The sequence below is a fragment of the Neofelis nebulosa genome, chromosome 12, assembly GCF_028018385.1.
Source record: "Neofelis nebulosa isolate mNeoNeb1 chromosome 12, mNeoNeb1.pri, whole genome shotgun sequence".
Taxonomy (NCBI): Eukaryota; Metazoa; Chordata; class Mammalia; order Carnivora; family Felidae; genus Neofelis; species Neofelis nebulosa.
Genome location: NC_080793.1, coordinates 40,684,785 through 40,698,694, shown reverse-complemented (window position 1 = coordinate 40,698,694; position 13,910 = coordinate 40,684,785). Strand labels below are relative to the sequence as shown.

General features: G+C 35.3%; 1 protein-coding gene across 1 annotated transcript in view; it reads left to right on the top strand.

Moving 5' to 3' along the window:
- The window catches only part of LOC131490752 (multifunctional methyltransferase subunit TRM112-like protein), a 59,998-nt gene extending 47,853 nt beyond the window's left edge, over positions 1-12,145 (top strand). The window contains 3 exon segments of the mRNA XM_058693228.1: positions 11,828-11,953; positions 11,956-11,979; positions 11,982-12,145. Of these exon segments, the coding sequence (XP_058549211.1) occupies positions 11,828-11,953; positions 11,956-11,979; positions 11,982-12,145 (314 nt within the window).
- Positions 12,146-13,910: the final 1,765 nt, after the last annotated feature.

Sequence of the window (13,910 nt, the reverse complement as noted above, 5' to 3'; positions counted from 1 at the left end):
CACTTTGTATAGTGTATGATACAAATCCAAAACATATTTCTTAATAATAGAATTACATAATAACATAGATTTATTATGTATTTATTATCATAAAAATATATTTCAATATTTTCTGGCTTTTTGTACTTTTTCTTCATTAAAATAGTGACTTGTTATTTTTAACATAGTGAATTATGTTTGATCTTTTGCCGTTAGATAATAAATAGTGCCCCAAGCAGCAGCAGGGTAAGCTAGAAAGTATGAAATGGATATGTATGGCTGTGTCTTCCTCTTCCATTCACCCCCACAGACAGTGGCCCCTGCTTCCTTCTCCTCCAATTCTGTGCAAAGCCAGCTTAAGAAAGAGCTGATAATATTGAACACTCCAATTACAAAGGCATAACAGCCTTAAGATGTTATTGTGCAAGGAATATTTACATCTTCTAGAAAATATTTTTTCTTTTATTTAGAATTATAAATGAAAATATTATAGTGTAGTCCATCTTGCAAAATGCATGACATTTTTATGAAAAACACTCCCCCTTTCTTACTATATATTCTCTTTCTCAGAAACAACCTATTTCAACTCTTTCACTTGATAATTTCACATTTAACTACATGTTTCTAAGTAATGTATTTATAGTATTGTTTCTGGTTTTTAGTTTTTAAAAATATCCAGTATGGATTTAGCAGGTCTCTTAAATTGTAAATCAAAACATCCTTCCATTTCTCCAGCTCCTCAGTTATTAATAATGTTTGCTAAAGTCAATGCTTGGCAATGTCTTTATTACATTATAAATAAAATGTTTTGCTGAAGTACATTATGATTTCATTTTCATTTTCTTTCTTTTCATTGTCCTTTAAGTAACAATTATTTTTGTTTTGTTTGCTTTGTTCTTTGTATCTTAATGTATCAGTAACCGACTTCCAAACTACCAATCAGAATTGTAAATTTCCTCTTAAAAATATTAAAAATCATCAAACATCCTATTTGGTGTGTTTTATTTCTGAAAATATTTCTTTGGGAGTACTAAATCCTTCTCAAATCTGGACTCTGAGAACTGAATTGTTCTCCAAATTCAATGCAAAGTTGATATCTTGGACTCTTCAGTTTTAATTTTTGGGGGAGATTCTTTCCCAGATACAGCTTTAATCCTCTGTTTCTTAAAATATATTTCACTCTTTAATTCATTGTCTCATTTTGGTGGAATGCCTCTTTCGGTAGAGTCCTTGGAAAGAGCGCAAGAGAGGAAATTTTTAGATACCTTGTATGTCCCTCTCTCTCTCTCTATCTCTCTATACACACACACACACACACACACACACACACACATATATACACATACATATAGATATATACATATATATTTTTTTTAGGATTTTCTCATTGCTCAGATTCCTTTTTGATATACCTTTTAAAATATATTTTCTAGACACTATCAGACCTATTCAATCTGGAAACATATTAATTATTGATAATTGAAAATTATCAGGCAAATAATTTAAAAATTATTTGCCTGCTAATTTTCTCTCCTCTAGCTTCTCAGTTCTCTCTTTCTCTGGAATTTTTATCATTCAGTTACTGGACAACCTATAGTTATTCCCTAATATCATTACTTTTTCACTTTTACTTTTACTTTCACTTTTTCATTGCATGATCTTTTTTCCTACTCTTTGAGAGAGTATTTCAATTTTGCTTCCAATTCTTTCATTCTTAATTTCTGCTATAATATTTTATTTTTTTGTAATGTTTATTTTTGAGAGAGAGACAGAATGCAAGTGGGGGAGTGGCAGAGAGAGGGAGACACAGAATCTGAAGCAGGTTCCATGCTCTGAGCTGTCCACACAGAACCCAACAGGGGGATTGAACCATGAGCTATGAGATGATGACCTGAGCCAAAGACGGAGGCTTAACTGACTGAGCTATCATATTTTAAATATCCATCAAGCCTTTTTATGATTTTCTAAATTTTATCTTTAGCATCTTTTTTCTTATGTCATGGAATATTTTCTAATTTCCTCTGAGAATATAAATATTTATTCCTGTTTCCTGTTTGCATGCTCACTTGCACTCATATTCTCTCTCATTACACACACACACACACACACACACACACACATATATATATGTCATTTCCTTTACATCTTTTCATTTTGGTCTTTGCCTTTCATATTGAATTGCTTACCTAAATTTCCTGCCATTATTTGCTATGAACTCCTGTTAGTAAGAAGCACTGGAAAGTATATTGAGGGTCTGAATGCTTGACCAGGGCTTGCAAACTGGTGGGTGATCTACCTCCAGTTGACATGTTTTGACAGGGGAACCCCTACAGTCAGTATTTTTAAGAATATTACCTTGTACAGGCTTTTATCTAGAAATGAAACTTTCACACTCCTAATGACGGATTTTAAGCCTGACAGTGATAGGTAACTGTGCAAATGGGCTGATGAATCTCACAGCTCAGTGTATTGCATTTCACTTAATACCCCTGCTATCTGTGACTAACATCCCAGAGTCTGGATTCCTTCTAGTATAGTATCTAGTATGACTCTTGATAGAGTGAATTTCTCCTGTTGGCACTGAGCAACTGTAGTTGCCAGCTGTGCCAGATGTGAAAAGGGATCAGGTAACAAACAGCATCTTATACAATTAAAACAAAACTTCTCCACCTGAATCTCCATTTTTGGAGACCCCTGTTGCCTCTTGTATCTGAGCCTTTCCATGGTTGAATATGAATTGTCTGTCTTTTGCATTTTCCTGACCACTTGTTTGGATTTCTAATTTCCCTGCTCTTTTAAATCACTGAACATTCATCTACCTGTTTTCCCTCTTCCACAAATATATTGTGATCTCTCCTTCCCTTGGTCCCTGTGCATCTAGTCTTTACTAGAGCAATTATAGTGAGTATTGGGAGAAAGCAAAAGTAAAAGTATGAATCCAGTCCTTTGTGCTCAAGGGAAGCTCTGCTATTTAATTCCACTTTTGGATTTCAGACATAATTTAGCTGGTAAAGAAAAAAAACAGCTAATTTTGTATTTTGTACTTCCTGAAATCACAGCAAATGTGTAGACCCTTACTTTCCTGTGTTAATTGTGAATCAGGCCACTATATGCACTTAAATTCAATTTAAATGATATTTATATTCATAGTGTAGCCTTTTTATGAATTTATAGGACTTTGTATATGGCTATCTCCTGTTATTTTAATGTTTTCCTAATTTGTTGAAAAATGTGTTTTCAATTAGATTGTCTAGTAAATGTTTTAAGTGTTAGGGCTACAGAAACAAAATACTTGTCCATCACTTCCTTTAATTACATTTTCTAGTGATCACATTAGCAGACTTGGGAAAATTAGTAGATATATCAAAAGCAAAATACCATTACATAACTATGAATTATTTAAGTTTCAGTCTACACAAAAGTATACAAAACAAGACAAACTGAAATTATAGGAAAAAAATAAACAAACAAAAAGAAAGAATGAACAGTTGATTCTGTGGCCCTTCCCTCTAATCTGAGGGACATCTAAGAATTTGACCCTTAGTCAATTCCTCTTTTACCAAAGATGGATCAGCTAAATCTACCATCACTGTCAATAAAAAAATTCACACAGCTCATTCACAAATGTACATATTATCAAAATTATTAAAGCTGAGGGCTCTGTTTCATTGCTTCAGGATCTTTGCTCATTGCTTTTTTTTCCTGAAATACCACTTTCAGAATGTAAGAAATAAAGGTCAGACTGATAGGAGTAGATTATAAAGCAGTTGCTTGAAAAGTGCAGGACCAGGCACTAAGGTAATATTGCCTATGATTCTCAGACCAACATGTACTAGATATATGAGTTGGCAATGATTTGTTTAAGGAATTAAAGATTTTGACTAGTGACATCATTAACTGTATTAACCAATAACATCATTATTTATTAGCAAGCAGAAACCCTAAATTTCTTTTTTTGGGGAGAGAAAGAGAGAGAGGCAGAGAGTGAGGGAGAGAGAGAGAATCTTAAGCAGACTCCAAGCTTAGCATGTAGCCCGACGTGGGGCTTGAACTCATGCCCCTGAGATCATGACTAGAGCCAAAATCAAGAGTCAGACTCTTAATTCATTGAGCCACCCAGGCATATCAGCAAGCACAAACTCTAAAGTGCCATCCTTCTTCAAGTCTCTGTCTAGACTCCTTGATGCAGAATAGCTTTCTTTGGATATGAGTACGTATGATGTCTTTTCCTCTATTGCTAAAGGAATTCCCAGACATTTGAGTTTAAAGCCTAAATTAGGAAAAGTGTCTATTCATGTCTTCTGCCCATTCTTAACTGGATTATTTGTTTTTTGGGTATTGAGTTTGATAAGTTCTTTATAGATTTTGGATACTAACCCTTATCAGATAGTCATTGGCAATTATCTTCTCCCATTCTGAAGGTTGCCTTTTAATTTTGCTGCGCAGATGCTTTTTATATTGGTTAAGTCCTAATAGTTCATTTTTTGCATTGTTTCCCTTCCCTCTGATGACATGTCTAGTAAAAAGTTGCTACAGCTGCTGTTAAAGAAGTTATTGCCTATGTTCTCCTCTAGGATTTTGATGGTTTCTTCCCTCACACTTAGGTCTTTTACCCATTTGAATTTATTTTTATGTGTGGTAGAAGAAAGTGGCCCAGCTTCATTGTTGTTTATGCTGCTGTCCAGTTTTCTCAACACCATTTATTGAAGAGACTATCTTTTTTCCATTGGATATTCTTTCCCGCTTTGACAAAGACTAGTTGACCATATAATTGTGGGTTCATTTCTGGGTTTTCTATTCTGTTCCATTGATCAATGTGTCTGTTTTTGTGTCAGTACCATACTGTCCTGATGACTACAGCTTTGTAATATAACTAGAAGCCCGGAATCATGATGCCTCCAGCTTTGCTCTTCTTTTTCAAGGTTTCTTTGGCTATTCAGAGTCTTTTTTGTTTCCGTACAAATGTTAGGATTGTTTGTTCTAGCTCTGTGAAAAATGCTATTGGTATTTTGATAGGGATTGAATTAAATGTGTAGATTGCATTGGGTAGCATAGACATTTTAATGATATTTGTTCTTTCAATCTATGAGCATGGAAATTTTTTCCATTTCTTTGTGTTCTCTTCCATTTCTTTCATAATTGTTTTATAGTTTTCAGAGTACAGACCTTTTACCCCTTTGGTTAGGTTAATTCCTAGGTATCTCATGGTTTTGGTGCAATTGTAATTGGGATCGGTTTCTTGATTTCTCTTTCCGCTGTTTCATTATTGGTGTATAGGAATACAACAGATTTCTGTACATTGATTTTGTACCTTGAGACTTTACTGAATTTTTGTATTACTTCTAGCAATTTTTTGGTGGAATCTCGGGTTTTCTATATAGAGTGCCACATCATCTGCAAATAGTGAAAGTTTGACACATAGATGGCCAACAGATACATGAAAAGATGCTCTACATTAATCACCATCAGGGAAATACAAATCAAAACTACAATGGTATATCACCTCATACCATTCAGAATGGCTAAAATTAACAACACAAGAAATAATATGTGTTGGTAAGGATGCATAAAAAGGGGAACCCATTTGCACCGTCGGTGAAAATGCAAACTGGGGCAGTCGCTCTGGAAAATAGTATGGAGGTTCCTCAAAAAGTTAAAAAAAAAGAACAGCCTATGATCCAGCAATTGCAGTACTAGGTATTTACCCAAATGATACAAAAATGCTGATTCAAAAGAATACATGCACCCCAATGTTTATCGCAGCATTATCAACAATAGCCAAATTATGGAAAGAGACCAAATGTCCATCGACTGATGAAGGGATAAAGAAGATGTGGTATATATATTTATATATAATGGAATATTACTCAGCCATAAAAAGAATGAATTTTTGCCATTTGCAACGATGTGGATGAAGCTACAGTATTACGTTAAGTGAAATAAGTCGATCAGGGAAAGACACATACTATATGATTTCATTCATATGTGGAATTGAAGAAACAAATTATCATAGGTGACAAAAAAGAGGCAGGAAAGCCAAGAAATAGAGTCTTAACTATAGAGAACAAACTGATAGTTACCAGAGGATAGGTGGGTGGGGGTATCAGTTAAGTAGGTGATGGGGTTAAGGAGTGCACTTGTGATGAGCACCAGCTGTTGTATAGAAGTGGTGAATCACTGCGTTGTACACCTGAAATTAATATTACACTGTATGTTAATTAACTGGAATTTAAATAAAGACCAAAAAATAAGAAGAATAAAGCCAAAGTTAGGGCTAAAATTTTGGTTCCATTAAAGTCAATTGAAGAAAAGATGGAGAAAAAAAAGTGAAACATATTTACTCTCTTTGCTGACTACCTTTTAAGTTCAAATTAGTTTCAGCTTTAGATAACTAACAAATAAGCAAACAAAGCTAGGATCCTAATCAAGGTAGAATTTCTCTCTTACATAAAAATTCTGGACGTGGGTAGTCCAAGGTTGGTGTGTGCATCACCAAGGAGAACGAGTTTATTGTATCATTCTGCTGCCACACCCAAGCTTGGCATCCATGCTTATGCACTGCATGGTACAAGAGAGCTGCTGGAGCTCTGTGCACCACATCCAAATCCAGACAGCAGGACAGAGGAGGAGTGGAAGGACACAGAGTGCTTCTCGCAACTGGGTTAACAATATTAACCACCTTCTATAATTTCTTTATGTCATATTGGCTCAAATATTGTCTCCATAGCGTATCTAGGTATGAAGGATGGGGAGTGTTGTAACTCAGTGAAAATACTGAGTACCCAAGTAATATTCATGATCTGCTCCTAAAGAAGGAGGAAGAAATAGATAGTGTGCAGCAATTAGCGGTCTAAGATGCTTGTATTCTTTCCCCTGCAGCGTTTCCCCACTGATACATAAACCTTACTAATTTGCTATGATTGTCAATTCATAAACCTCCCTAGATCTGCCCTCTTATTTTCTGCCCCTATGGCTTCCATTTCCTGCCTTATTACCCCCATGTCCCTTCTATTCCCTTACCTAACCATAATTCAAAACCAGTCCATCTTTTTATATTCAGTTTATTCACCCTAAGTAATTTTATGTTTACAGTAGTTTTGAAAGTGGCAAGACTAACCATTTAGGTTTTTTTCTTCTAAGATAACTGATAAACTGAATCATGATGTCTTTAGCTTATACAATAGTGTTACCTTCCCTCTTTCAGCCATGCTAGCTGTGAAATAAGGAAAATTTCTAACCTTTTCCAATAATATGGTAAGATCTTCCTTGTCTCTTGTTCTTCCTTTCAGAATAAAATTTTTATCCTCTGTGTCCACAGCTGTGAGTCTTTGCTCTTCTTTAAAAATGTCTGGTTTTGTTTTTCCAAGATTTTATTTAAATTCAAGTTAGTTAACATAGTGTGTAATATTGATTTCAGGGGTAGAATTTGGTGTTAATTCATGTTTGCAAATTCCAACACTGAACCACATGTTAAATAAATGAATCTTTACACACTTCAGTTTTATATGTATGATTATATTAATATACTAATTATGTGATACTAACAATATATTGCAAAACTTATAAGGAGTATGGAATGATAATGTATTATCTGCAGTTTCAGAGGAAATAAAAATACATTTTGTATTTTCATCATATAGTTAAAGATTAGCAGGGTAAAAATAAAAATCTAGAAAATTATGTCCAATCACCTCTCCCTAGAACTGTGCTTGTCAAACTATAGTATGTATAAGACTTACTTAGGATCCTTGATAAGACTTAAATAGGATCCTTGATAAAAACCCTTGAGCTTTATACGCCTCATCCCTAGAGACTCTGATTCAGTTCATATAATGTAGAATCCAAGAAACTGTGTTTTCAGTCAGCACACGAACGTTCACAGACAGGATACCAAAAGGAAAAATTGGCAGGGGGGCTGACAGATCAAAGAGAACTCCCTTCACACAATAGGGGTTAAAAGCAAACAAACAGTAGAAAAGGAAAACATCAATACATCCATGTTAGAGCCTTCTGTTTTTCAAGAGAACATACTTAAAAGACAGAGTGATTATAAAATATAATAAAAGAACTTTCCAGTTTTTAGAGAAGATTAAAGGGAGAAGAGGATTATTGTGCGCTCAGTGAGAAACTGAAGCCACATTATGTAAAATGTTAAGAGACTAATTTATACCCAACATACAATTTGGCAGCGATTTTATTTTGAACCAATCAAAAAATAGAAGCAAATTATGAAAAATGTTGCTATCAAACAAGGGCAATATAATGATTAGGTCGGTGACATATTTTTCCTCATCAGAAGACAACGCACTAATTTTCTATTATGTAAATGTAAAACTTAAGAGTTCTAACTCTAGAGACAATTCCAATACCTACTAATTATATTATAATAGACTTTTTTTTCCAAATCTCAGTTGTTTCAACCCTAAAATTAGGATGAAATTGTTCACTAACTCATGAGTTTGTGCTGACAAATCAATACAACATGATAATACATGTAAGTTTGTAACACGGTGTCTACTGCATGAATGTCTGATATTGTTAGACCTACAATATACTCTCATGTCTTCCGAAGCTGTCTTCCAAATAAAATAAGGGTGATAAGGGTGAGATCAAACAGTAAATCTGCACAGACTACAGCTACTGGGGACAAAACAAAACCCTGCTATACAAAGGCTTTACCTAATCATGGACTAAGAATGTTCTATAAGGATCCAAATACTCTTCAAGATTTTGACTGTCTGAAAAAAATCCTTTAGACTAGAATGAATGGGAGATGAATAATTACTGAAAATCCTCTGGCTAGGGATTACCATGCTTCTCTTCCCTACTGATACTGCTATCCTTCGTTCATATATATAATCTCCCCATGGAGAAGGAAAAAGGACAAGACCACTTGTAAGAGAAATCCTCCACTTACACATCTATTCGTGTGATCCCCTCCATTGTCATGGGTATGGTTGGACCTGAGCAATTAGCTGAGCAATGCTTTCCCTAAAGTCTTTCCTGCTTGACAATCTAGATTCATGAACTGGAGAGAATATTTATTACCCTACCTCCTAGCCAAACTGTATTTATGAGTTGCCTGAATCTAGTTTACTTGCCTTCTTAAAGCAGGTACAAATTATCCCACTCAATTTTACTTGGTGTTTTACAGTTGAGTGCTTCAATTTGTCACTAGAAGGAGAGAGAAAAACTAGAATAGTAGAGCCTTTAGGGTTCATTCAGTATAGGACATAACGAAATGTCCTGTAAAAATTAAATGGCTGTTATTGTCATCTACCTGCTGGTAGCAACCAAATCTGTATTCCAACCCAAATATCTCTCCTGAGTTTCAAATCAAAAGATTGAGTTGCCTCCTGGGCTATAAAACTGTAATCTCACAAGCAACCCCTAAACCACAAATCATTCGAGTCTCCCCAAAACTGTTTCTTCTACACTGCTTTTCAGTAAATGTCATCAATGGAATCAGTTACCATGCCCTGGAATTTTCCTCTCTAATTCTTTATATCTTTATATTCACACTAGACACACTAGACACCTCTTGTCCGGGTTGCTAATACCGCAACCCAAATTATCTCCTTTCCGTCCTACTCCTATTCCAATGTACCCTTTGAACCACCACCAAAATGATGTTTTAAACAATTCTGAAATGCTCTCTCTTGTATGTTACATCTTCCAGCTACCATCAATGGCAGACAAGATGAAGGGCCATTTTATCAGCATTCTAGTATGCCTTTATGATCTCAGTCCAGCATAGGATCATCTCCTGCCATGACTGTCAAAGCTTCCCAACCAATGATCACCACACATCTCTCACCAAACACATAGGGGTTATTTAGCTTCTTGCTACAAGGGAGAACACACATCAGAGGAACACTGGAGTGTTTCTGTAAAAGGGAGTTAGAAGGAGCTTATTATCGTATTTGCACATGTGCCAGAGATTCCAGGTAGGATTTAGAGACGTGGATAATTCAGAGTGGGATGCCGTCAGACAACACAAAGAAATCAATGACTGGGTATCTATCTAATCTCTCTCTCTGTCTCTCTCTCTATCTATCTATCATCTATCAATCTATACATTTTTTTATATATCTAGGAGGCAGGGAGTTCAAAGTGGAGATAGACTTGTCACCGGTAAAGAAACCACACTCATGCATGCTTTCCTGAAGAACAGGGTGTTTCATTAACTTTTGTGGTTGCAAAGTATCCTTTCCTCTGTCTTACTCATTTGCAGCCACAGAGTGGGCTTCTCCAAGTACTGATTCTATTCTGAAAGTTTTTTTTATGTTTTCTGTGGAATGTTACCGCCAAGCTGTCAGCTTCCAGGGAGCTGCTAAGGTCATTTTCCACTTTCTCACCACCCATGCCAAGTTCTGCCTCCTCATTTACCCAACACTGTGCAGCCCCCTGAAAGACATGTGCTATTCATAGTTTATGAGTCCTGACGGAAGCATTTCTCAGAGCTTGAAAAACTCCAATTGTACTTTTTCCAGGACTTCCTCCTACTTACCCCTTAGGATTATTTTCCTCCTCTCATGTGCATGTGTGTATGAGTTAACAAATGGAAGAAATACATAAATGTAATAGCACCATCTTTTTTAAAACAAACGAAACAATATAAAATTAAGTGAAATAAATTGTCCATTCACTAATCCATTCACAAGCCATCTTGTTCTTCCCAGTTTCAAAATGAGAATAAGATTATTGTATTCAAGGCTACCACCTTGAAAAAATGATAATACACCAACAACATAGAGATTCTCATTTTCCTAGGGATAGATATGCAACCAATGAATCTAAAAGTTATTTATTATTATTAAAAAAATAAAAATAAAAGTTATTTATTTGGATTTCCAAGGGTTTAATAATATATTTAATAATATATGTTTATTCATGTGTCTTTGTCAAAGATGTATTTAAAAAGGAAATGATTTTCCCAATTCAACTATTCTATAGATAAGATTAAAAAAACTAATCTTGACTTTGAAATCAAATTCTCTAAAGATAAGTCAAAACAAAGTATTCTGGAACTATACAAAGAAAGCATCCCCATGAATACTAACAAATAGGAGAAATGTATTAGTATATACAATGTTAAATATACATATACATATATTCATATATATGCATATATTCATAAATATATTGATATATTCATATATATATATATATATATATATATATATATATATATGTTTTTAAGTTCACCAAAGTACTACCAGCAGTAGCTTAAAATCCAAAATACTGTAATACTTTAAAATCCTCTAAAGAATCCTTTTCCATAATCAATAAATCTTCATATCCACTTGTTAATTTAGCTAGTATAGTACCATTTCAGCAAACTCTCAGGAGTGATGAAATAAAAACAAGAATTACTGTAACAATGTTAGCTCAGTATATATAAAATGAGCTACATCCTCTTAGTCCATTAATAGAACCTTTGGGGAACCAAGCAGTTAAAAGTAAATTAACAATAAAAAACCCAACTGAATCAGGCTTTGACGTATGCACATAGCTCACCTTCTTCAAACAGAACTCCAAACATAATATGAATTAAATAAGTAATAGTAGTCTAAAAATTTCATACAATAACTGGGTAATACAATGGTTGGTTTAATGCATGGTTAACACAATGACAGTGTGTAGCGCTGCCTGGGAGTAAGACGGGCAGAGCGCTAACCCCCTTGTTCCCCGGGGCAGAAAGATGCTCTTTCACCACCTGCCGAGCGTGCCGGTGTTGGGAGTGGGGCTCAGGGACCCCTCCCACTCAGGGACCCCCCCCCACCGCCCCCCTCCCCCGAGCCTCCAGACCACCGAGGTCGGAGGCAGTTCAACAGTTCGACCTGAGGCGGGTCGAACCCTGCGCAGTTCGACCTTGACTTCGTGTCCCGTATGATACCCGAGGTGGAGTGGGCAGCGCTCCTGGAGGTGGCCACTACCTTGCTTCTGGTTGAAGTGCCCGAAAGGCCGATTCAAAGGAGGAGCATGATGAAGAATTTCTAAGAAGATGCACCACTCGCTGCTGGAAGGGGATGTGTCAGAGGGCACTTTGCAAAGTCCCGAGAGCGGACGTCTGTCCCGCAACACCGGTGGGATCCCCAACATGCTGCTGAATGCGGAAGGTGCCCAGACTTACCTGTGCCAGGTAGCGGTTTTCATGCTGTGACCCTGCGGATCTCTATGTATATTTTGTTTGCTGGTGCTGCCATGTACCCCAGTCCTTGATTCAGTGACACACTGAACACACAATGTTCCTGAGCTTGATATTCTATTTTTTCCCGCTAAAGTTTCAAACACCGCCATCCCCCGAAAAGGAGGAAGGATTAAACCTTATACTTTGTATAATGAACTAGCTAGAACATAATAAATAAAGAGACAAACTTTAAACAATGAATCATAAACGTTAACTGAAAACATAGACAGTGTACGAGCTACCTGTAAACAGTTAATAAGGAAAAATTCTTCCCCATGACTAAATAAATAATAAGAAGGATTTTCAGATAGAGGTAAAAAAAAAAAAAAACTTGGCCAGGTGACCGTTCGTTATCCAAAGCAGAATTTAAGTTCAACTTTGGATTTACCTTAAGAATAATCAATCCTAATGTAAATTAAATGTTAAGCTGAAGATATAGAGATCATCTGAAATAGGATAAAATCTTCCTCGAGTGTAATTACTTGTAAAATTATAATTGGCTTAAGGGCAACCCCAATTACAAATGCATTCCAGCTCAACCATAACTAAGTACCTATAAGCAAAACCATCTCTTATTACCATAATGGATTAACCTATATATGCAGAGAAAAATGTAAGTAATAAATGCTGCTTTGGATAATCCCTTATCAAAATGGATGAGCCATTGATAGAGAATAGATAGAAAACATTTTTAATGTATTAATTTAACATACTGTAAATCTGAAACATAAATGTGGTAAGAAAAGATTAAAAGTTAAAGTAAATGAACATTCAATCTTCCTTCTATTTGCTAAAGGAACCCATAAAACTTAAAAGTATTAATTGAATATGAAAACTAGTAATCTAAGAAATTAAGGAATCATTCTCTGAATTAATTATTTGGGTTGAGTGACCTCAGAGCATAGAAAAGCCAGCAAATGATCAAATCTAGACTAATCACTCAAAATGCATAACCATCATGCGTTGAACCAAAATTTGTATCAATAGAATAGATTTCTAAAGTGGAAACAATGAAATCCTGTTTTAGAGGTCAAATTGATGTTAAAATTATGGCTTTATTGTTGCATGCAGATATGCTTAGGATGTAACTTCCATTAAAAAGGTTCTTTTGTTCCATCATTAGAATTCTGTGTGGCCTGAGTTCAAACCAGAGAAGTTCCTTTTGGTGTCTCTTCATATAAAGATACCTCATAGTATGAAAGGACTTGACAAATAAGGTCTATTCTGCAAAAGGGTCTGATACTAAATAGATTTATATATAAGATATATATATGTGTGTGTGTGTGTGTGTGTGTGTGTGTGTATACACACACATATATATATCCAGTAATAACATAAATTGAAAACTTAATTTGCAGGGGCTCAACTTTTTTATTTCAACAAGCATGCTGCTAATTCCTTTGCAATTATTAATTACCCCATTAGCCTTGACCTTCTTAATGCTTAACCAAAAGATTTAGGTCATGCTGAATTTCAAAAATAAATAAATATACTAATCTATATGGACTTCAGCCACTTGCAGATGCCATACAATGATATCTCAAAGAACAATTTCGGCTTCTAACTTTACCAATACTAATATGGATTATTGCACCTATTATTGTCCTGACCTCGCTTAAACAAGTGTGAGCATCCACACTAAGATCATATCCACTAATAGGATTAAACCTCAAACTACCATTTGTATGCATGAAGCTTAGCTGTGTAGACAGTTAAGCTCAGAGCATGCCCTCTAACT